Source organism: Gossypium raimondii, chromosome 2, assembly GCF_025698545.1.
Source record: "Gossypium raimondii isolate GPD5lz chromosome 2, ASM2569854v1, whole genome shotgun sequence".
Taxonomy (NCBI): Eukaryota; Viridiplantae; Streptophyta; class Magnoliopsida; order Malvales; family Malvaceae; genus Gossypium; species Gossypium raimondii.
In genome coordinates, this window is record NC_068566.1 from 45309249 (window position 1) to 45335548 (window position 26300).

At 32.0% G+C, this 26300-nt stretch overlaps 2 protein-coding genes and 1 long non-coding RNA gene across 3 annotated transcripts; 2 read left to right on the plus strand and 1 right to left on the minus strand.

The window, feature by feature from the left end:
• Positions 1 to 5863: 5863 nt before the first annotated feature.
• Positions 5864 to 9780, minus strand: LOC128034582 (uncharacterized). Its single transcript, XM_052623155.1, has 2 exons — positions 9615 to 9780; positions 5864 to 6318 (listed from the first exon to the last, which is right to left on the minus strand). Exons 1-2 carry the CDS (start codon positions 9778 to 9780, stop codon positions 5864 to 5866), a joined length of 621 nt encoding a protein of 206 aa, XP_052479115.1.
• Positions 9781 to 17388: 7608 nt separating this feature from the next.
• Positions 17389 to 18179, plus strand: LOC105799945 (uncharacterized). The gene is made up of 4 exons (XR_008190915.1): positions 17389 to 17483; positions 17788 to 17876; positions 17959 to 18012; positions 18114 to 18179. It is a non-coding gene; the product is annotated as an uncharacterized LOC105799945 (long non-coding RNA).
• A 4805-nt stretch (positions 18180 to 22984) lies between these two features.
• LOC105789111 (ubiquitin-conjugating enzyme E2 5) lies at positions 22985 to 26238 on the plus strand. Its single transcript, XM_012616344.2, has 6 exons — positions 22985 to 23147; positions 23240 to 23319; positions 23589 to 23703; positions 23839 to 23891; positions 24000 to 24128; positions 25902 to 26238. Exons 1-6 carry the CDS (start codon positions 23008 to 23010, stop codon positions 26033 to 26035), a joined length of 651 nt encoding a protein of 216 aa, XP_012471798.2. The 5' UTR covers positions 22985 to 23007; the 3' UTR covers positions 26036 to 26238.
• The last annotated feature ends 62 nt before the right edge of the window (positions 26239 to 26300 follow it).

Genomic DNA, 26300 nt, shown 5'->3' on the forward strand with positions numbered 1-26300 from the left:
TTGGTTTATATTCATCTATATTTGATCATCATGTGCAATTGTTTGCTGATGGCTGATGTGCTGCTAGTGTCATCATTGAGTTTATTAAATTTCTTAGAATGGTGAGAATTTTATTTGTGCACTGCAATGTGTTTTTCTTTTTATTCTTTTGAAATGAACACACTGGAATAGGCATTTTTTGTATTTTACATGGCTCATGTACTGCATAAAATGTATGATTTTCACAACAAAGTTTGATCATTACAATTTTATTTAGTAGGGATAAATCTCAAAACTACATATGAACTTTGATCCAATGTGCTATTTGATACAAACTTTGGTTTGGTGCAATTATACACATGAAATTTTTATTGTGATTCAATTATATACATGAAACTTTATTAACTCAGTTGTACATTCTAATTTTAATTTTTATCCAGCTTCCATCTCCTTTCATGCCAGCTACTGGTGTTTTTAAGTTCTATTTTTGCTTAATAGTTCTGTTGGGTTTGTGTTTGGGTATTTTTTTTTTTTTTGGCACTGGCTTAAATTTTGGTTTTAATTCCCAATTTCTTACTGACATATCTAACTTCAAAGTTTGATTGAGGATTTTTTGTTTCAATATTTGATTCTTTGCTCTGTTTTTGCCAAATTGAATCTTGAAAATGATGAATAAAATATGTAAAAATGTGTTCACATGCAAAAATACTGAATGGAAGTTGATGGTCCTTTTGTTGTTCTTTTAGTAGGATTATATATATATATATATATATATATATATAATATAGCCAAAGTAATTAAATAAAGGGTTAATATATTATTTGGTGCTTAAGTTTAGTTTTAATGTTTAATTTGGTACTCATATCAAATGGCATCATGTGATACAATGAATTTTTAACACGTGTTATAGTAAAAGAACCCAAGTTCTTAAATTCGGACATAGAAAAATTTAAGTATTAAATTGAAAATGAAGCTAAATTCATGTACCAAATTGAGAAAGAAACTTAAATATTAAATTAAAACATTGAAATAAATTCAAGTAACAAATAATATATTAATTGATAAATAAACAATTATTTATTTCGTATGCTCCAACATCAACAACCTTTTAAAATTCGGTTATTTTATAATTCTTTAATAAAATTTATTGAATTAATTTGTATGTATAAGACCCTAATTTTTTAATATTCATAAATTTATCAAAATTTAATAATAAACGAATAATTTTAATTTAATATGCTCGATAATCATACCTAAGATCACGTTATACATCCAACTAATTTGGGGTAAATTTTAAATCATTTAAAATTCATTAATTAAATTTTTTGAATAAAATTATTTTGACTTTAGATATTTTTAATTACTTATTTAGATTAATTTAAGTAGTATAATTTTTTTAATAAATTATAAAAATAAGACAAAATCTAAATAAATAAACACAACTAAATATAAATCATACCTAAAACCACGAATATTTTGACCATAAAATTTGGGAACACAACTTTCGGTGTTTGCAAGTCCAAACAGAGTACAAAAGGATAACGTGCCGGGTGGGATGAATATCACAATAAATTTCTTCAATATTATTTAAACTTTTAAATACTTTTAAATAAATGGTGTAAACAGTTTTGGTGACGTCAAAAGATGCACCCCAATATTTATTTATATACAGAAATCTACTTATATCCTGATTAATATTTCAATAATTTAATCATAATATTTTATATTTCATTCATATAAACTATAAATATTAATTTTGATATAAATTAATTTAATCACTAAATATATATTAATATAAATAATATTTTAAATCGATTAAAAAGTTTACATTTATATCAATTAAAAATATATTAAAATTTAATGATTAAATTATTAAAATATTAGAATACTTCTCATTTATATATATATATATATATATAAGATATTAGAGAATGTTCAAATACAATCAATATGGAATCTTGATGCTTCAATCAATGTTATTCTTATCTTTCCCTTCTTCATCTTATCTTAAAATCTTATTTAAATTAAATAATTACTATGCATTTAATTTTAAATTATGTTAATTAAACCTTTCTATATTGTTTTAATCATATCTTTTCATCACTTTTCTAATTATTCATATTTATTGAAGTCATTAGTAATGAAATAAACTTATATATTCATTCATCCAAGCATATCATTGTGTATTAAGCTCAATAAATTATTAACTGACTCACTTTTATCAGTAAAAACAACTTTAGTCATTTTGCCTAATTTCAAAATCTATTGCCTAAGGTTAATTTTTATACTAGTTTGTATATTCTATGTAAACATTGGTGAAGTTAGCGGGGTGGGTCAGGGGCGAAGTTATAAAAAAATTTTGAGAGTCAAAATTAAATTGTATGTTTTTACGATAGTAAAAATGTAATTTCACTATTTTAATAATTTGTATCTTTATCATTTTAAATGATTAAATCAAATTTTAATTATTTTTTGAGGTTAAAGTGCAACTTTACCATTATTAATTTAAAATCTTATAAATTATAAAGAAATCTAAATAAAATTTTTTTATTTTAGGGGGTCGGACCTGCCTGCCCCCATTGGCTCCGCCACTGGGGTGGGTGGTTTAGTCCTTTAAAAAATGGTAATATTATAAGTTAGTATAGTGGTAAAAATGTATTTTAACCCCAAACATTTATAATTTACTTTTGGTCTCTGCCGATTAAAAATTCTAGTTTCACCCTGTATGTAAATTGTGGAGTTAGGTATTGTTTGATAAACTAAAAAACTAAGTGCTGAAAATTTAAGTATTGAATTCAAGTTATAAAATTTGATTGATATATTTTTAAATTTAATTACGGAATATAATTAGGTTATTTGATAAATATAGATTTTAAATTATAAAAAATGTATTCTACATTTTATCCTTAATTTTAAACATTTTATTTTATTCTAAACAAAAAATAAATTTAAATGTAAAGTTTTCATAGAATAATATAATATTAAAACAAATAAAAACAAATTGAATTAATTGAAAATATTCTCCATTAAGTGATAAGTAGCTCTTATCTACTTAATATTTTTCACACTTTTTTATTCAAAAATTTATTGAGTTGTTTTAATTTTAGATTATCAAATATGTGTAAAATATTAAATCGTTGAAAATATTAATTTTCTCGATGGTTTATCAAACTAGACCTAAATCTTTATACTCTAATTTGATCAAAAAATTTTCTTGATGTACTTTTTGAATTTTAAATTTTTAGTCATGACCCATACTTGTTAATCCTTTAGGTCAAATTCGACTATTAATCTCATACTATGGGTAATTTGTGAATTTAATCTTATTTACCAATTTATTCATTTTTAATTTCAATATTTTTGAATCTTGAAATTTCAATTATAACTTAAACGGTGGTCATTAAATCTATTATATAAATAAACATGTTATTTTATAAGTATTGTACGGAAATAGTAAGTTTACATGACATTACATGTGTGACAATATATTTGTTGCATAAGATTTTGAAAATTATTGAATTTAGCAATTATTGTTTGAATTAAAACTTATATTTCAAAATTCAAAAATATAAAAATTAAAACTGACTAAATTAGAGCATAAATACTAAGGGCTAGTTTGGATGGGCGGTGTGTTTACCTCCGGTGAGGTTAAAAACAGCGGTGGCGGTGAGATTAGTTACTGTAGCGGTGAGATTGGGTACTGTAGCGGTGAGATTAGAAACAATGGTGGAGTGTGTGTTTGGATTCAAATGCAGCTGTAGCGGTGAGGTGAGAATGAAAAATGACTATTAAGGACATCAGATTATAATTGATATATAATAAAAGTTATTTAAATTATTTTAGATTTTTAAAATTATTAAAATATGCAAAATCATTTAATAAAATATTAAAATGTATCTTCCAATATTTTAATAAATTATATAATTAATTTAAATTATTTATTAGATAAAATGATAATTATTTTTAATTTTTTTATAGTTATAATTAAATATTTTTTATAACAATGATAAATATTATTTTCACAAATAATAACATTATACTTGGATCTAATTTTGAAGTATCTAAACGGATGATTTTTAATAAAAAAAATATAGTAACATAAGACATAACAAGTTTCATTATTACTAGAAATTAGGTTATGATACAAAATGTGTTTACAAATATTGATTCATTAAACTAGTTGCAATGGTTTCCCTTAACATTGTGATTTCAAGGTCACTTTCTCTATTAGAAGAACTCGATTCACCTCTGTCAAACTGGCTTGAAGAGACTGGCATGTCCGGTATATTCTCAAATTCTCGAAAATCCTCATCATTTGACCAAGCATGTCTTCGAATGTAATTATGCAAAACCATTGTTGCAATAACTATTAAAATTTGCTTGTTGAATGAATAACTTGGAATATCTCTTAATATTGGCCATTTTTTTCCACACTCCAAATGTTCGTTCAATCATAGAGCGTAACGAAGAATGGGCATGATTAAAGATTTCTTTTTTTCCAGATACTTGATGATTACCTCGACGAAAATCAGGTAAATGATATCGTTCCCCCTATATGGACCTAGAAAACACGCCATTTGTGGATATCCGAATCCACAAGATAATATTTTCTGCAAAAAAGTAAAACATAATATCAAGTTTAAAATAAATTAAAATTTTAATATTTTTATGTAAAAAGTAATTAAAATTAAAGTTCGACACGGTGGAGGTGTGGAAACTTCAACTCTTGCTTTCTAATTGCTTGTAAAAAATTCTACTATCATGTCTTGTTCCTTTCCAACGTGAAATGCAAAATAAAGCACATGTTGAAGTCACAAGCTGCCATAATATTTTGAGTTGGTTCACATTTCCGTCCGATATAAGATATTTGAGAAGAAGGCGAAATGCATGCTTTTATGTGTGTTCCATCTATGGCCCCAATACAATCCTTTAAAATAAATACATGTAATGAGATAAAAGTTAGAAATAATTTATGTTTTAAAAATATAAAGATTGTGTAAATTTTACCTTAAAGTGAGGCCAATATCTTGTATCATGTCGAATATGGTTCGGTACTTCCTCGAATTGACCTTCAATGGGTTTAATCGTGTCTATTCCCATTCGAGCAAATATATGCAACATATCAGTAAAAATTCGACTAACAGTTTCCCCAGATCGTTGAAATCACTCTGTTGCATTTGAATTTGATTCTCTATTTCCAAGAATGTACAATGATAATGCTAACTTCTCCATCGCCGATACTTTCCCATTCTTTAAGCCATAATTTGTTTGCAAATCATGCAACAATCCGTGAAATATATTTTTTGGCATCCTAAAACTAATCATGCAACGATCATCGTGCCCATTTAATACTTCGTCCACCCACATTTGACCAGTATAATTTGAATCCATACGTGGTTGCATAGTGAAATAAGTTTCGTGGTGTACCAATACACTGCTTAACACATATTCTTCCTCATTATGATAATTGTTGTGCTCAACTTGGGTAACAATTGTGGCTATTCTTCGTTGAGCTTCTTCACTTAATTCAGATGTATCATAATTCATATCAAAACTATTATATATATTGTTAAATTCATCCATAACCTGAAAAGGTAATCAAGTGTAAGTAAATTAATATTTCGTGACATTCTATACAACACAGAAACTTGATTAAAAGCATAACATAAAAATACCAAACATAAAAAGTAGTATACATTAGTTTTACATATAAAAAGTAGTATAGTTATATTACAATAATATTTCTAAGGAGCGATGGTGGAGGTGGTTGATGATATGGTTGGAAGGAAATGAGGATGTTGCTACCAAGGATGAAAATGATGCAATTGGATTTTGTTCAAGATACTCACGTCGAAGCCACCAAACCCTATCATCGGATCTAAGTTCAAAACATTTCTCGTTTCACCAGTATTTGGAACATTTTGGTGGCAAAATAGTACAGTTCATCTCTTTTTGGAATTTCATCTCCCAAAGCACGCAAAGCATCCATTGCATTTGAAATAGTATATTGAGAGTGAGGAAAAATAATTTCATTCACTGACTTCCTTGGACTAGCCATACTCTCACACAATTTCTCAATCTGAGTCGTTAATGTATTTCTTGATGATTTTCTACTTGAACTTGACTTTTTTCCCTTACCGTGTACAACCCCAAGTGTTTGCTTTCTTCGATTAGGGATTTCATGAGAAGGGTTTGATGGTACCTCATCAGGGGGAATACCTTCATTCTCGTTACTATGTTCATCTGAATCACCAAATCCCTCATTAGGTGCATCATCTCCCATAGGAACCCCACGTGGAAGAACACCAGACGAAGGTGCCCATGCGTTCTCTCCAGTGGCTACAATGCCACCAAACATTTGTCACATTAACTCATTTAATCGTGGTTCAATTCCTTTCTTCTTAAATCCTTTAAAATCAGGATTTTCCTACATAATATGTTAAACGTTAAATGTTATACTAAGATTTTTATAACTGTAAATTAATAATTTTAATAAACTTTATGCATTAAAATAATGATAAAGTTAACACTAACCTGTATTTTTTCAGCCCACCACTCTTCGGTAGCATCGACCGTCTTTTTAAATGGACATCATCCAATACTTGTAGATTCCTTAAGCAACTCCCTCCATAACCTCCATTCTTTTTTTAATGTATCCCACTTATTTTTCAATTGAGGTTTTCCATAATTTTTTCCCGTTTTTGCTTGAAAAAGAGCAATAACATTTTCCCATCCCTTTGAGTTTAGATGAGTTGTCGGTCTATTGCCAGCATTGACTTCATTCACGCAAAGTTAACAAAATATCAACGTCAACTCATCGTCCCAAACAGCTTTTGTTGCTAAGCTACTATCTCCCTCCACAAAATTTCGTGTCTTTACCATCTATTGTCATTGATATAATTCAGTCAATGTGCTAGCATTCACCAAGAAGCATAGAGAACATATATAGTCTATAAGTTATTTTAATTGTCTATAAATAGATACATGTGTTATTATGGCTTGTAAGATGGACTTATTTATTTTTTTATTTATCTTTTTTTGTTTTGTTTTGTTTATTTTTTAATCAAATGTTCTTGGACAAAAACTCAGGTCAAAATAAATGTGTTAGTAAATGAGTCAAAATTTTATAAATATAGAAAGGAAACTATGACAAATTATGTAACACCCCTTACCCGAGACCGTCGCCGGAATCGAGTACGAGATGTTATCCAATTTAACTATCCCCTGTTTAGTACAGTTTATTCATTAAAGTATCCCCTGTTTCACAGCTCGACAGATCTGACCTCTCGGCACTAAAAATCAATTATCTCTTTGTAAAGAATACATATAAGGTTATCGTTTGTTTCTTTTGAAAATAGACTCACTAAGAAATCTACACATATAAATTATGACCCATAATTCTTTCTGTACAATTTATAATGATTTTCTAAAGTCAGAACAGGGGACTTCAAAAGCCATTCTGACCCTGTCTCCCTAAAATTCAAATATCTCAAAATACAGAATTCCTTTTCCTACATCGTTTCTTTCATATAAAAATAGACTTGATAAGATTTAATTCCATATATAATTCACTCTCTAATTTCATTTCTACTATTTATGGTGAATTTTTACATTCACGTCACTGCTGCTGTCAAAGAAACTGCTTCTTTGAATTAGTTACCATTTACACATACATAATACCAAAACATAATCTTTACTAACCATTTCAATAGCTAATCTTAGCCATATCATTTGAACATGCTCAAAATGATCAAGACTCCATACATGCCATAGTTTAAACATTTTGAAAAGCACATAATACCGAGATGATTATGATAGTGTGATACGAGCTCAAGCGATCCCCACTTGATCAAGTTCAAATCACTATATAACAAAGGAAAAGAAGAAATGTGTAAGCTATAAATAGCTTAGTAAGTTACATGTAAACAATAATTACTCATTTAATAATTAACACTTTTAACATATAACTAATCAAAACATTTCTTAGCAATTTCAATCACTTATACATGCACAATCTTACCAATTCACTTGCATATACATTTTCACACTTAACCTTTATCACCATGCTCATTCTTTTCAAATGTACCGCATACACACTTCATTTCATATTCACTTTAACTCATTATTAATCCCGTTGAACACTCGGAATATACACAGATACGTAGAGATTTAGCACATAAGTGCAACACGGTATGTAGCCGGTTACCATCGTTATGTAGCCGGTTACCACCGAAATGTAGCCGGTTACCATCAAACGTAGCCAAGCTACCACCGATCAATAACACTGGAAATGTCCACGGGCCTGCTCACACAAGCTGTCAGGTGTCTGCAACACATGCTAGATCACCCAGCACCCGGGACTCACTGTAACACTGTAACACTGATCTCTAGTGACATGTCACTTGTATCCACTTCTATTCCTAAGTTCAACCGGGAATTTACACTTAACACTTTATTTTCAACACTTTAACACTTGAATAATTCATGAATAATTTTCCTTCCACATTGAATATTAATTCACATATCAAATATAATTCACAATTTATAAAAATATAACTATTATTTACACGTAACTTACCTCGGATGCAAAACGACTATTTTTGTAATTTAGTCGATAACTTTCTCTTTTCCCCGATCACTTGCACTATTTCTTCTTTCTTGATCTATATTAACACAATTTAATACATTTTATCAACATTTCATTCAAATACAATTCATACACAATATTTTGGCAAATTTACATTTTTCCCCAAAACTTTTCAAAAATTCCACTTTTGTCCCTAAGCTCGTAAAAATAAAATTCACTAAATTCTTAAATTTCAAACTTCACTAAATCATATTTCATGCTCATAACAGCCCTCAATTTCACAAAATCACAACTTTATGCACACTTTACCTTCTTTCACAATTTAGCCCTTTTCAACATTTTCATTGAAATTCATCTAGTAAAACTTGTAGTTAACACTTCAAACATTCATTATCTAACATCACTAATCAATTTACAATTATATCATGAATGGGTCAATTTTAAACTTCAATTTCATTTAAATTAAATGGTAGAAACATGAAATTCAAGCATCAATAAGCATAAAAATACGAAAATAATCAAAAACGGGGCAAGAAATCACTTACAATTGAGCTTAGGAAGTTCAAGAACCCTAGCTATGGTGACATGAATTTTTTTTGGCAGCAAACGTCTGATTTTAAGAAGATGAACACTTGTTTTCATCTTTATTTTGTCTTTTATTCAATTTGGACAAAAATGCCCTTGACCCATTACTTAGATATTTTTCTAGAAATACCCTTTTGTGTCCATAACACTAATTCATGGTCTAATTGCCACATAAACACTTCCAATTTCATGCAATAATTCAATTAAGTCATTTAATCACTAATTAGACACACTTTGCATTTTTCTCAATTTAGTCCTAAAAATTCAATTAAGCACTAAAGCATTAAAATTTTCTATCCATATTTTCACACAATATTTCAATCAATCAGTAACTAATAAAAATTTATAAAATTAAACTATTTCACTTCGGATTTGTGGTTACGAAACCACTATTCCGATTAGGCCCTATTTCGGGCTATCACAATTCTCCCCCCTTAGGGATTTTCGTCCCCGAAAATCTTACCATTGAATAAGTTGGGATACTGTTTCCTCATAGTCTCCTCGGTTTCCCATGTTGCCTCTTCCATCCCATGTCGTTGCCATAACACTTTCACTAAAGCAATTTCTTTGTTTCTCAACTGTTTCACTTCTCGTGCCAAGATTCGAATCGGTTCTTCTTCGTATGTCATATCCGATCGAATTTCCACTTCAGTCGGTGAAATCACATGCGATGGGTCCGATCGATATCACCTCAACATAGAAACATGAAACACATTATGAATTCTTTCCAATTCCGGGGGTAAAGACAATCGGTAAGCCACTGGACCAATTCTTTCTATCACTTCATACGGACCAATAAATCTTGGACTTAATTTACCTTTACGGCCAAATCTCAGAATTTTCTTCCATGGAGACACTTTCAGAAATACTTTATCACCCACTTGAAACTCAATCTCTTTTCTTTTCAAATCCGCATCGACTTACATCGATCCGATGCGACTTTCAAACAATCACGGATTATCTTCACTTTTCTTCGCTTTTACCAAATCGACTCCATGTAACCGATTTTCATTAAGTTCAGTCCAATATAATGGAGTCCGACACTTTCGTCCATACAACGCTTCATAAGGTGCCATTTTTATGCTGGATTGATAACTATTATTATATGCAAACTCCACCAAAGGTAGATATCTTTCCCAATTACCTTCAAATTCCAATACACAACATCTCAACATATCTTGAGCACTTGACTCTTTCGATCGTCCATCGGTTTGGGGTGAAATCTTGTACTAAAATTCAATTTAGTACCCAATGCCTCTTGTAATTTCTTCCAAAACCTTGAAGTAAACCGTGGATCTCTATCAGATATAATAGACGCAGGCACACCATGTAATCGAACTATCTCAGCAATATACAATTCAACTAACTTGTCAAGTGAAAAACTCATTCGCACAGGAATGAAATGAGCTGACTTAGTCAATCGATCAACTATTACCCAAATTGAGTCTTTCTTTTTCGGTGACAATGGCAATCCGGAAACAAAATCCATAGTAATTCTATCCCACTTCCACTCGGGCACCATAATAGGTTGAAGTAACCCTGAAGGTACTTGGTGTTTAGCTTTTACTTGTTGGCACACAAAACACTTTGTCACATACTCAAAGATATCCCGTTTCATACCCGGCCACCAATATAATTTCTTTAAATCATTGTACATTTTTACACTACCGGGGTGAACTGCCAAGCGACTATCATGTACTTCCTGCAAAATTTTCTGAATTAAATCAACATTTTTCGGAACACATATTCTGTGATGAAACATTAAACATCCATCTGAATCAATCCGAAAATCAGAATTATCGTCCACTGCACACTGAGTCTTTTTTCTCTGTAATTCATTATCCACTTTCTGAGCCTCACAAATTTCTTGAAGAAACAATGGACTAGCTTTTAACTCTGCAAGCAATGATCGATCTTCAGTCAATGTTAATCTTGTATTCAAAGCTCTCAAAGCAAAGAGAGACTTTCTGCTCAAAGCATCAGCAACTATATTGGCTTTTCCCGGATGATAATCTATTACAAGTTCATAATCTTTCATCAATTCCAACCATCTTCGCTGCTGCAAATTCAGATCTTTTTGTGTCATAACATATTTCAAACTTTTATGATCTGTAAAAACATGACATTTCTCACCATATAAATAATGACGCCAAATCTTCAAAGCAAAGACAATAGCAGCCAACTCTAAATCATGGGTAGGATAATTTCGTTCATGCGGTTTCAATTGTCGAGAAGCATACGCTATCACTTTTCCTTCTTGCATCAATACACATCCAAACCCATTTAACGACGCGTCACTATAAACAACAAATTCCTTTCCTGACTCGGGTTGCACTAACACTGGTGCCTCGCTTAAACACTTCTTTAATTTCTCAAAACTTTGTTGACACTCCTCATCCATTCGAACTTAACATCTTTTGCAACAATTTTGTCATCGGTGAAGCTATCATCGAAAAACCTTCTCTTAATCGACGGTAATATCCGGCTAAGCCCGAAAACTCCTAACTTCGGATACATTTCTTGGAGGCTTCCATTCAACTATTGCCGATATCTTATTCGGATCCACTCGAATGCCATCTCCGAGACAACATGTCCCAAAATCCAACTTCACCGAGCCAAAATTCACTTTTACTAAATTTAGCAAATAATTTCTTTTCTCAGAATCAGAGCACAATTCTTAAATGTTCTAGCGTGCTCACTTCACTTGAGAATAAATAAGAATATCATCTATAAACACCACCACAAATTTATCCAAATAGGGTGGAAAATCCGATTCATCAAATCCATAAAAATAGCTGGAGCATTAGTCAGACCAAAAGGCATTACAAGAAACTCATAGTGACCATACCGGGTTCTGAAAGCAGTCTTTGGCACATCTGACTCTTTAACCCTCAATTGGTAATATCCGGATCTCAAATCAATTTTGGAAAACACTGTGGCATCCTTTAACTGATCAAACAAGTCATCTATTCGGGGCAATGGATATTTATTCTTTACTGTCACTTTATTAAGTTGACGATAATCAATACACAATCTCAATGTCCCATCCTTTTTCTTCACAAATAGCACGGGAGCACCCCACGGAGAATAACTTGGTCTGACGAATCCTTTATCCGTCAACTCTTGCAATTGCACTTTTAATTCTTTTAATTCAGTTGGTGCCATTCATAAGGAGCAATCGATATTGGGCGAGACGGCATTACTTCAATACCAAACTCTACTTCTCTAATCGGAGGCAAACACGCAACTCTTCCGGGAACACATCTAAATATTCACATACCATCGGCATCGATTCGATCTTTGTTTGAGACACTTTTGTATTCAACACATAAGCAAGATATGCTTCACAACCATTTTCAAACATTTTGAGCGACATGGCGAAATCACAATTGGCATCACATTTGACTTATCTGTTTCAACCCAAGAACTGTACCACTACTACACTTCAACTCAAGAATTTTCGACTACAATCTATCTTGGCCTTATGCAATGTCAACCAATCCATCCCCAAAATAACATCAAATTCATCAAATGGCAACAACATCAAGTTGGCGGAAACACCGACCTTGTATCATCAAAGGACAATTTTGCATATTTTATCAACTATCACATGCTTGCCTAAAGGATTCGACACTTTAATCACATACTCAGTCAATTCAACACACAAATTCTTATCAGACACTAAATTCATACATACATACGAGTGAGTAGAACCAGGATCAATCAATGCAAGAACATTAGTGTCGTAAAGAGAAAATATACCAGTGATCACATCGGGGGAAGATGCTTCCTCTCTAGCTCGGATGGCATAAGCTCTTGCTGGAGCTCCCACTTCAGATCTTACAGTCGTGTCTTTTGTTACACCTTTACCACTAGTTCCAGTCCCCACATTTCTCGATGGTCTTCCTCTAGTAGTCACACTGCTCGATCTCACATTCTGAAATTTTTCTATCTCTTCTCTTTCTGGACAATCTTTCACAAAATGATCTTGAGATCCACATTTAAAACATGCTCGACTGATTAGATAACATTCCCCGAAATGTCGTTTTCCACAATGTTGACATTCCGGTCTAGTAGGTTTAACACTACCTACACTTGCCATAGAAGTCACCTGAGCTTTAGAACTTGAATATTGTCTTCCTCGATCTCTTTGAAAATTTACACTAGAAACATTCGATCGAGTATTCATTTCTTTAAACTTCTTCGCTTGAGACTGAAATGGCTTGCCCATTGATCTTTTTCTTGCATCTCTAACTTCACTTTCCACCTTTCTTTTCTCTTTGCTCAATTCTTCAGCCTTGATAGCTCTTTCAACTAGTACCACTAGCTCTTTAATTTCAAGAATTCCCACTAGCAATCGGATATCCTCGTTTAATCCATCTTCAAACCTTTTGCACAATGTAGCTTCATTAGATACACACTCTTGGGCATACTTGCTTAATTTGACAAATTCTCGTTCATATTCGGCTACCGTCATGCGCCCTTGTTTCAATTCAAGAAACTCTTTTCTCTTTTGATCAATGAAACGCTGACTCACATACTTCTTTCGAATTCTTCTTGAAAGAAATCCCATGTAACTTTCTCTTTAGGCACCATGACACTAAAGTTTTCCACCAATTATAAGTGAATCCTCAACAATGAGATAGCACATTTGAGACTTTCTTCGGAGTACAAGATAATTCATCCAACACTCGATGGTATTATCAAGCGAACTCGCTCTTCAGGATCATCATTTACATTAGCTCGAACTCTTGGCTCCATACTTTCAATTTTGTCCACTGGAGGCTTTGACAATCTTAACACTTCAGTTTGTTGAGGAGCTATGGGAACAACTTGAGGAATAGGAGGGGCGGAGGAGGTTGAGCATTAGGATTAGCTCTAACAAACTCGATGTACCAATTGTTCATCATCTGGAGAAAAGCTTCTCGAGCCTCATCTCCTTGACCACGAGTCTCAAATCGACTTTCAACAGGCACATTACTTTGAGCATCATCAGTGTATCTCGGTTAGAATCCATTACTATAAAAAACATTTTAAGATGTCGAGTCGTCACACTATCATTATTCAATTATGGCATGTATAGATAGTCTATTACACTCGCTACGTTAGTCCGAGAATCGACTAAACCGTAGCTCTGATACCACTAAATGTAACACCCCTTACCCGAGACCGTCGCCGGAATCGAGTACGAGATGTTATCCAATTTAACTTACCGATTCGGAGCATAAAAATTTGCCTTTAAAATTAAATTCACTGTTCACAACAAAACTGTCTACCTGTGTAACTGTCACTAATTTAATTATAACTCGAGCTACGAGAATCAAAATTTAAATCCGTAAATTTTCCCTGAAACTAGACTCATATTACTACTTACCGTAAAATTTTCAGAATTTTTTACTTGGCCAATTAGTACAGTTTATTCATTAAAGTATCCCCTGTTTCACAGCTCGACAGATCTGACCTCTCGGCACTAAAAATCAATTATCTCTTTGTACAGAATACATATAAGGTTATCGTTTGTTTCTTTTGAAAATAGACTCACTAAGAAATCTACACATATAAATTATGACCCATAATTCTTTCTGTACAATTTATAATGATTTTCTAAAGTCAGAAAAGGGGACTTCAAAAACCATTCTGACCCTGTCTCACTAAAATTCAAATATCTCAAAATACAGAATTCATTTTCCTACATCGTTTCTTTCATATAAAAATAGACTTGATAAGATTTAATTCCATATATAATTCACTCTCTAATTCCATTTCTACTATTTATGGTGAATTTTACATTCACGTCACTGCTGCTGTCAAAGAAACAGCTTCTTTGAATTAGTTACCATTTACACATACATAATACCAAAACATAATCTTTACTAACCATTTCAATAGCTAATCTTAGCCATATCATTTGAACATGCTCAAAATGATCAAGACTCCATACATGCCATAGTTTAAACATTTTGAAAAGCACATAATACCGAGATGATTATGATAGTGTGATACGAGCTCAACGATCCCCACTTGATCAAGTTCAAATCACTATATAACAAAGGAAAAGAAGAAATGTGTAAGCTATAAATAGCTTAGTAAGTTACATGTAAACAATAATTACTCATTTAATAATTAACACTTTTAACATATAACTAATCAAAACATTTCTTAGCAATTTCAATCACTTATACATGCACAATCTTACCAATTCACTTGCATATACATTTTCACACTTAACCTTTATCACCATGCTCATTCTTTTCAAATGTACCTGCATACACACTTCATTTCATATTCACTTTAACTCATTATTATTCCCGTTGAACACTCGGAATATACACAGATACGTAGAGATTTAGCACATAAGTGCAACACCGGTATGTAGCCGGCTACCATCATTATGTAGCCGGCTACCATCGAAATGTAGCCGGCTACCATCAAACGTAGCCAAGCTACCAGCGATCAATAACACTGGAAATGTCCACGGGCCTGCTCACACAAGCTGTCAGGTGTCTGCAACACATGCTAGATCACCCAGCACCCGGGACTCACTGTAACACTGTAACACTGATCTCTAGTGACATGTCACTTGTATCCACTTCTATTCCTAAGTTCAACCGGGAATTTACACTTAACACTTTATTTTCAACACTTTAACACTTGAATAATTCATGAATAATTTTCCTTCCACATTGAATATTAATTCACATATCAAATATAATTCACAATTTATAAAAATATAACTATTATTTACACGTAACTTACCTCGGATGCAAAACGACTATTTTTTGTAATTTAGTCGATAACTTTCTCTTTTCCCCGATCACTTGCACTATTTCTTCTTTCTTGATCTATATTAACACAATTTAATACATTTTATCAACATTTCATTCAAATACAATTCATACACAATATTTTGGCAAATTTACATTTTCCCCAAAACTTTTCAAAAATTCCACTTTTGTCCCTAAGCTCGTAAAAATAAAATTCACTAAATTCTTAAATTTCAAACTTCACTAAATCATATTTCATGCTCATAACAGCCCTCAATTTCACAAAATCACAACTTTATGCACACTTTACCTTCTTTCACAATTTAGCCCTTTTTCAACATTTTCATTGAAATTCATCTAGTAAAACTTGTAGTTAACACTTCAAACATTCATTATCTAACATCACTAATCAATTTACAATTATATCATGAATGGGTCAATTTTTAAACTTCAATTTCATTTAAATTAAATGGTAGAAACATGAAATTCAAGCATCAATAAGCATAAAAATACGAAAATAATCAAAAACGGGGCAAGAAATCACTTACAATTGAGCTTAGGAAGTTCAAGAACCCTAGCTATGGTGACATGAATTTTTTTTTGGCAGCAAACGTCTGATTTTAAGAAGATGAACACTTGTTTTCATCTTTATTTTGTCTTTTATTCAATTTGGACAAAAATGCCCTTGACCCATTACTTAGATATTTTTCTAGAAATACCCTTTTGTGTCCATAACACTAATTCATGGTCTAATTGCCACATAAACACTTCCAATTTCATGCAATAATTCAATTAAGTCATTTAATCACTAATTAGACACACTTTGCATTTTTCTCAATTTAGTCCTAAAAATTCAATTAAGCACTAAAGCATTAAAATTTTCTATCCATATTTTCACACAATATTTCAATCAATCAGTAACTAATAAAAATTTATAAAATTAAACTATTTCACTTCGGATTTGTGGTTACGAAACCACTATTCCGATTAGGCCCTATTTCGGGCTATCACAAATTATGACCATTGTTCAGAATTGGTCTCTAAACTATTGTTGTTATATCAATTAAGTCATGTCATTATTAAAACATGCCAAATATTACGTGGCATTGTAACAACTTGTTTTTTCACCGGTGTAGAAAAATTCGACTTTGAGATCGAATTGTTTAAACTGAAAATTTCTGAAAAATTAAACCAAGAAGTTTCCGGGGCGAGAATGAGAATTGAGATGAAAATTATTAAAGAAATTAGTAAGTATAGTATAAAGACTAAATTGAAGAAGTAGTAAACATTAGGAGGATTAGGTGAGTTATTAATCAAAGCTATGAGTCGGAGGCAGTAGTTAGTGGATGATATTGATTTTAGCCATTGAAGTCCACTAACATATTTATGAATCAATAATGGCCATTAGATTTATGATTAGAAAAGGATTTATATTATTATTATTATTATGAGAACATAAAAGGAAAGATGAAGGAGCATATTTGGTCATTCTCATCTCTCCCAGACGGCAAAGAAAGGAAGAAAGAACAAATAAATTTTCTCTCCATGCCGTGAGTTCAATCCGAGAGGTTAGTGTTTCCTCCTTCAAATTTTGATTGAATTATAACTTTAGCTGTTACTTAAGAGTTAAGAACAGAACCTATTCAAGTGAATGTAGAAATTGAAAAGAAAATGCTTAGAAAACCTAGAAATACCATAAATGCTCAAATTCTGTATCCTTCGATATGGTGGTTGGATTTGTTTTGGCAAGTTCTTTTATTTGGTTTCTAGTAGAAAGATGTAACAGAGTAGCAGACTTCGATATGGGTTCATAATCATAATCATGGCCTTGCTTTAGTTATGGTGGTTATGCTTTTGTACCCTCTTCTTTAGTGACTGGTACGTGGATTGGGATCTTGCAGGAGCTTCAAATAGAATTTTCCCAGTATGAACATCCCGTTGTTTTGACAGTTGAAGCTCAGGTAAAAGAAGACTGCTAACTTGGCTCATGAATCCCTAAGCATATTCATGGATTATATAACTAAAATATTTCTTCTCAATCAGGCAAAATATGTTGGGAATTTGGGAGGTGCATTGAGCAAAAATTTGTTCTTGAAGGTATAGTATAAAATGCTTTACAGTTACTCGGACATGAAGGCTGAATGAATCTCAGATTTGTTTCTAATTTCCTGTGTGATTGCAAATGGTTATCCATGCAGGACAAGAAACATAGGTACTATGTTGTCTCTGCTCTTGCAGATACAAAAGTAGATTTGAAAGGTACATTATTTTCTTTTTAAGAAAATTAATTTTTGTAATATGTGTTCAAGTTTTTCTTTTTAAATATTTGAAATAGTTTGTAATAAGGCTTCGCATTATCTTAACTGTTTCATAAGTTATGTATAAAATTATATATTGTGAATATATCATATATTAACTCATATAGTGTGGAATTTGGATCTGGTTTCGATTTTAATACAAAGATGGAAAAAAATAGTGTTGCCAAGGAATAGCGCCGTAAATGTGGGTCTATGACTCCATTGTAAAGGCAAAATAGGAAGCCAAAGCTAACTCCATTTGGTGAGTTTTGTTGGGGGCTCCAAATGAAAATGGATAACTATATCATTTAGTTTAAAATGAATTAGTTTGTTTTCAATAAACATTTTAGCTTTTTGGAGAAAGGAAAAAGAAGAAAGAGGAGCAAATTATGTTAAGTGAAATTCAGAATTAGTTTTGAGATATGTTTATTCTAAACGAATTCAATGTTTTGATGGTGAACTATTTCTTTATCCACATAATTTCTCATGTATGATTCGGTTTCATATTTCGATCATCTCTTTCAGAGTGAGCTTCCACTGGTGGGAAATCGTGCCCCGATTTTGAGGTGAGGCCGTCTTTGACCGAGAGTTCATTAAGGTATCTTATGTGGATATTGTTCTCAAGTATAGGCACTTAAATAAAATTTTCCCTCTTTTGTTATGATTACATATGTTTTTTCCAATTCTATTCTGAACTATGCATTATTCTTTCAAGTCAAGCTCTCTGAATACATTGGGAAGAAATATGTGATTCTCTTCTTTTACCCGTTGGACTTCACATTTGTTTGCCCCACAGGTGTCTTTCACTCTGAACAACTAGCCTAATAGTTTTCTATGATATTAGAGTCTCATTCTTACTTTCACCTCCTAAAATGCTTCCTGCTTGCAGAGATTACTGCTTTCAGTGACCGCTATGAAGAATTTGAGAAGCTAAATAACTTCTAATTTAACATACATGACACCTAATTTTATAAGTTTAATTTTTAGTTCATTTGTTGCTTATCTCGTGTTCTCTTTATGCTACTTTTTGTGGTTTTTGTTGATACTAGATGGGACTTGTGTGGATTATTTGTCATGCTCTATATTTCTTGAAATTACTTTGGAAAGAGTGTGTATGCTTGGTGGACAATGTGATGACCAATCATATTGACAAGGGAAGTGTATGGTCGAGCATGGTTCTATTTCTTAGGGGGAGATATATTCTAGTTTTCGTTGATTTGTTCAGATTGTGTGTTAATTGTTTGTTGTTGATCTTGTCAAAATGTCAAAGAGGGAGATTATTAGAACTTTGATTGCTTCTCTTGTTTTATTTCATGTTCGAACAACATATAGAATAACAATTTTGTATAGTCAAAGTTTTTAGTGTTGGCATATTTGACTTTTTAATTACATGGCTTTTGCTTTAATTTTATTTAGCAGCAAATGAGGAGGCATGGAAGTTGAAGATGGGATTAATGAGATTATCTTTAGTTTAGGCTAAGCCTTTCTCTAGAATCTTGGGAACCTTAGAACCTTTCTATACAAGCTTTTGTTGTTTCGTTTGTTTAGCTGTACTTTGTTTTGTTTTTGACAGTTTTTAGTTTTTAAGGGTTTGAGACATGAATACAGCATTGCAGGAGATGTTTTCTTATTTGTTTTCTTATTTTATCAGGTCTCTTTCATTACATAATAATGTTTTAATTATGTTGATTTTTATAGGTTAGAAGGGAGAAAATCAGTGAAAGAATGAAGTATCTGTAAGATTTATACCAGGATGTAACAAAATCACAGGCAAAGCTGGTATGCTTGATGAAATCATCAATTATGTTTAATCTCTTCAACGGCAAGTAGAGGTAAAAAAAACATGTAATGAGAAAGAACATATGGATTTGTGTATGAACACAAAAATTCTTTTTCATTTCTAGTAATTACTTAACTGCTTTAAGAAACTACTTTGATATAATTCAAACACATATATAGAGTAGAAAAAGAAGGGTTTTGACTTACCAGATCAAAGTTGAGAACAATATTGATAGGATGAGTCGAGAATATGAGCTTCTTTGAGTCTGCTGTGAGTGTCAATTGAAGGAGTTGAAGAGCAGGGTTTTTGCAGGAAAAGAAATTAATTTAATTTTCAAGGCTAAAATGGTAAAATGATAAGCAAAAATAAGGGCGTTTTTGTGCATTACGATTATAGCAGCTCGATAAATTCATCCATCTTTGAAATCTTCTCCATGAAAATCGGTGACCAAAGTGTTTGAAAGGAAAACTCACTTCACTGACCGTGCAAACCAAACAACTGCTGCAGTGAGTTTGGCACTGTAAACGCACCTCACTGGTACTAACTGGGCATCCAAAGGAGCACTAAATCCATAACTAGACTTGTTCATGGGTCAGGTTACACGCCCAGGCCCGAAGGCCTACCTAAAATTCGAGAGGGTTTTGGGCAAAAATATTAGGCCCAAAAAATAGGCTTGCACAAAAGAATTATGCCCATTTAAAATATGGGTTGGGCTCAGGCTTGAGCATTCAAGTCCCGGGCTCAGCCCTACCGGTTTTAAGATTATAATATTTTATATATTATGTAATTTAGAATACATTAAAAAATAAATCTATATTAAATATATAATACTACTCTAATGTAAACATTAACAAAATGTTAAGATGACTATATAAAAAATTTTAATAAATAAAAATTATATAAAAATATTAAATATTAAAATAAAATAAATATTTTTTAAAAATAATTAAAAATAATATGGGCGGACCTAAATAGCATGAGTTAGTCTTTTGCAAATATTGACGGGTTTGGACAAAATTTTAGGCCGAGTCAGGCTTGGTAAGCATAAAGTAAGTTAATATCATACTTAAACCCGACTCAACTCATGAACACCTCTACCCATAACTAGACCTGTCCATGGGCCGGGCGGCCCGCCCGAAATATGGGAGGGTTGGGGTAAAAATATAGGCCCGAAATATAGGCTTGGGTAAAAAACGAGGCCCGTTTAAAAAAATGGGCCGGGCTCGGGCTCAACTTTTTTGGCCCGAGCCTAGCCCGGCCCAGCCCGAATATAATAAATATATATTTTTTACTTTTTACTTTTTTAATTTTAAAATACTTTAAAAATATTTTTGTTTTTGTTTTTTTTATTTTTAAAATATTTTTTGTGTTTATTAAAAATTAGGCCGGGCCGGGTCGGGCTCAGGCTTATTATTTTTTCCCCGGGCCGGGCATGGGCAAAATTTTAGGCCCATATTTCAGGTTGGGCTCGGGCCTAAGAGTCGGGTCGAAATTTTTTCCCGACCCGGCCCATGGACAGGTCTACCCATAACCTACGTATAGGAAAATTTAATTATTTTAATATCAACAACATTGATAATGATGTCATTTGATATTTATTTTTTTCTTCATTCAACTTTTTTCATTTGAATTAATATAAATATTTTTTCATCAAATACCAAAATTTGACCTTTTTTTTTTTAACAATCTAATTATAGGTTCTGATCATATCTATTATTTTTGACACGATATCTAAAACTACTCATAGTCCCTACCTAATCTATAAATAAGAGGATAATGCGCTTCAGCACCCTCAAACCCACGTCTTCCTACATTGACAATAATACCTATACCAATCGCGCTAATACTCAATCGGCAATTAAAAGTAACATATGGTAGGAGAAAATTATGGAGATGGCTGAATTCTTAAAGTTTTTAATTATTTGGTCCAATAATCATAAACAAACAAATAATATGGGAATGAATATATTAATTTCAAGGCAGGTCCACATCTTACTTCTCTTCAACATTATTTTTATAACGATGCCGTGTTATGTGAAAGAGAAGAAAGTTTAAATGATACCTTTAAAAAGATGAAAGGAAAAAACTAACATCCTCTCTAAAAATTCAATATTAGTCCTTGTAATTTGTAAAAGTTACAGATTTAGTTCCTCTCTAAACAGTATATATATGATGATTTGTTTGGCACCTCAGATTTTAGAAAATAGCAAAACTTAACTTGATAAATTTAATAGTTATAGTTTGGTGAATTTTGAAAATTTAAAACACAGGGGACTAAAATGACCAAATTAAAGTACAAGATTAAATCCATAACTTTTGTAAAGTACAAGGATTAATAGCAAATTTTAACCAAAATTAAAATCGAAAAATAAAGGGTGTACTACACCCATAGTTACTAAACTATTAGTAAGTTTAAGTTTTGGTTTTGGTCACTCAACTTCAAGAAGTTACAAAATGGTCATTAAACTATTAAAAGACTCTAATTTAAGTCACTTGATTATTAAAATCGTTGTTGTATAGCCTTCTCTCTTCACATTACCTGCACCAATCGAAAGCTCACATTCCCTTCTCTACTACAATTCAATTTTTTTCATAAAATAACTTTGAACATCACAAGTCTGTTAACCAAAATCCAAACTTCTTTATTTTCCGATCTCCAACACTGATTGTCAAATAGACTTAGATCTAAGGTATGTTCTTCTACTCGCTGATGGGCACTGATCCACGGTATCGATCCTCGAATCATTGCTTGGAGCTCGCTAATAGAACTTAAAAAAAGCTTAACAGCCCAACGATTTAAATAAAAAAACTTTTAGCTAGATCAATAACACTTTTGTAACTTTTTAAAGTTGAGTTACTAAAACATAAATTTACTAATAATTTAGTGACATTAGTTATAGTTTACCCATAAAAAAAAATCAAAATTTGCTTCCTTTCTTCGTTAAAAGAAAAAAATTACTGCATTACGGCGGTGACTGCACACATATATAAATGAAGTCCTGGATTCATTCATTGATGTCTGAACCACTTTTGGGGGTTGCGTTTCTTTGTGAAGAAATCCCATTTCTCTTCTCTTCTCATTTGGTTTCCTCTTTTCTCAAGAAAAAAAAAATGTCTTCTCCAAGCAAACGCCGAGAGATGGACTTGATGAAACTGTAAATCCCCCCTTTTTTTAAAAAAAAAATTATAATCTTCAACAGAAGTTTTTTTTTTTTTGTTTTACTTAATTTTTTGGGTTTTTTTATAGGATGATGAGTGATTATAAGGTGGAGATGATCAACGATGGCATGCAAGAATTTTATGTTGAATTCAATGGACCAAAAGATAGTAAATATCATTTCTTTATCCTTTTTCCCCATTTTTTTTACATGTTCTGTTATTGTTATTGGGATTTTGAAGTTTTGATGATTTTGATATTTTGAAAGGGATTAACATCTATCACCATCTTCGGTACTTATTGGCTTCTTATATATGAGTTGCCCATTTTTGTGTTTTTAGTTCATTGATTTTCTGAATGATGATGAGGTTTGTTTATAGATTTTTGGTTCTAAATAAGGTTGATTATCATTTTTTTTTTAATTATTCATACATGACAGGTCCTTATCATGGTGGTGTGTGGAAGATAAGGGTGGAACTTCCAGATGCTTACCCTTATAAATCTCCATCAATTGGCTTTATTAACAAGATCTACCACCCAAATGTTGATGAAATGTTAGTTTTTGTTTTTGTTTTTTTTCTTTTTTGAATGTTAACTTTTTTCCATATTTGTAGTATTAACTTGTATGAGGTAACTGGCTTTTAACACTTTAAAAAAATGTTCTTTTTATCATTAAATTGATTTATCAGGTCTGGTTCAGTTTGTTTGGATGTCATTAATCAAACTTGGAGCCCCATGTTTGGTAAATTTCTAAAAAATTTTGGTTTTCTTCGTGGTGCAATTAATAATATACTCTTGGAACTTGACAATCAATTTATGTATTTGTTTTCGCCTTTATGTTCGATTTCAGATTTGGTGAATGTGTTTGCAGTGTTCCTTCCTCAACTTCTTTTGTATCCCAATCCATCGGATCCATTGAATGGAGAAGCTGCTGCACTTATGATGCGTGATCGTACATCTTATGAACAAAGAGTGAAAGGTAGCATTTCTGCTTAAGCTTTTATATTTTGTTTGTGTAATTTCTTTTTCATAAGAATGCTTAGCGCTAAAGTTAAGGTATTTATTCGGATTTCATGCTTTAATGAAGCCAATTATGGTCATGTCAATCTTAATGATTTGAGTGCGTAAATTGTTTTATCAAGTGGCATTCAACTACTTACCCTATTTACTTTGTACTCACTAGTGGCCAATTTTTTGAGTTGTCGACAATCTTGAACTTTAGCATCAGTCTAAAATGGGCAACAGTGCAACACTGATGGTTGATTTCATCTTAGTCTAAACCAGTTGTAGTTTTTGTTTCTAAATGCCTTGGCATCACGATATTGTTTTTCACATGTTTTATTCCATTTAGTTGAAAAAGGTTGATAATGGTAGCAATTCTCGATGTTCGAAGATTACCTGGACTATAGTACCATTTCTTGGTAAAAGTACCATGGAGGCCCCTGTACTAGGAGTCAAATTGCATTTTTCCTTTTCTACTTAAAAAAAGAGCAAATTAGTCCTTGTACATTAGATCAAATAACAAACTGGCATTTCTGTTAAAATTTCTATTGATTTCTACTGCAAAAAATTGGTCCTTGTACGTCAAAATGAGGTACATATGGCACACAACGTGTAACTGTCTGGTTATTTTGTCAGCTAAGCCAGTTTTTAATAGTAAAAATGGATGATACTTTTAATAGAAATGACTAATTTGCTCTTTGATCTAATGTACAAGGATTACTTTGCTCTTTTTTTGAGTAAAGGAGGCAAAATACAATCTGACTCCTAGTACAGGGGCCTCCATGGTACTTTTTCCACATTTCTTTGTTTTGTATTCACAACTCCTGCTTATCTGTTCTCCAGCCATTTGCACCTCTTTTTTGACTTGTCCATACATGCCATCTTAAAGGATGCTTATGGACCATTTGCTATTTTGCTTTTCTTTTCGAGTTATCATATCCTTGCTATAAGTGGAAGAAACTTCTGTTCTGTTTCTGTTTCTGTTTCTGTTTCATGTTTTAAGTTATTTGGAATATCACTTTAGGATAGTCATGATGCAAATTGAAATTTAGGATGCGTTTAATCTCCTTGAACCATGTGAAAAACATTTTACTTCATCTTCTACTAGCTTAGAGGGATGTGGATATGGTGCATAATGTGAGTTAAGTACTCTGGAATTGTAAAGATCATTTCCAATGGCTTGGTTGTCTGTAACTTCATATATGATTGAATTAACTCTTAGTCATAACTGTAAGAGGAACAAGAATGAACCCAGCGTTGATCGATATAGGAAAAATATTCCTTAAGGGTTTGGAGAGATCGTTTTTTTTTCTTTTACATTCATGGCAAACTTGTTATCAATACTTACAGAGAGACTTGAAGTTTAAGCTTGTTATCTATTACCATTGGCTGTCCTTTGTTTGCATTTTTGGCTACTTTCTTATATTGGGTTATAGAGTACATGAGATTTCTGACGTATTTGTACTTGGAAAAAGGGAGATGATGCTTTAATAATAGGCCATTTTCAGTCCAAGTAGATAAATGGTAGCTGGCAATAGATAGACCCACTTGACCTATTTGTTGTGGTCATTCCATTTCACCTACTTTCTCACATCTTTATTACATTAGGACTGACAAACCGTGACAGTCGCTTTAAAGGGTTTACCGGCATTGCAATTCATTGTTCTTTCGAAGCATGATAAGCAAGTTTACTTCTATTGCAACATGCGTCTTTTCAATGTATGGTTTTTGTATTTTTTTGGCATTTCAGAGTATTGTGAGAAGTATGCCAAGCTAGAAGACATTGGAGCAGCCCCTGAAGAGAAGTCCAGTGATGAAGAACTAAGTGATGACGAATATGCTGCCTCGGATGACGAGGAAATAGCTGGAAAAGCTGACCCTTAAGCTGATATGTGCCTTTAGAAAAAATTCCCTTGTGTTGTACATAATTTAAAACCTGACAAACAACTTGTTGGGGGGTGGGTATATGGAAAATTCCTGCCCCCCCACCCCCCTGTGTCTTTTTATTTTCAATGGATGATGATGTGTAAATAAAAAATCCCACTTGCTGTTTCAACATTTGAAAAATATTCATCCACAGTTTGCAATTTGCATCAAATCAAAATAACTTTAATACATGTGAGAAGCTCATGTTCACACATGAATATGC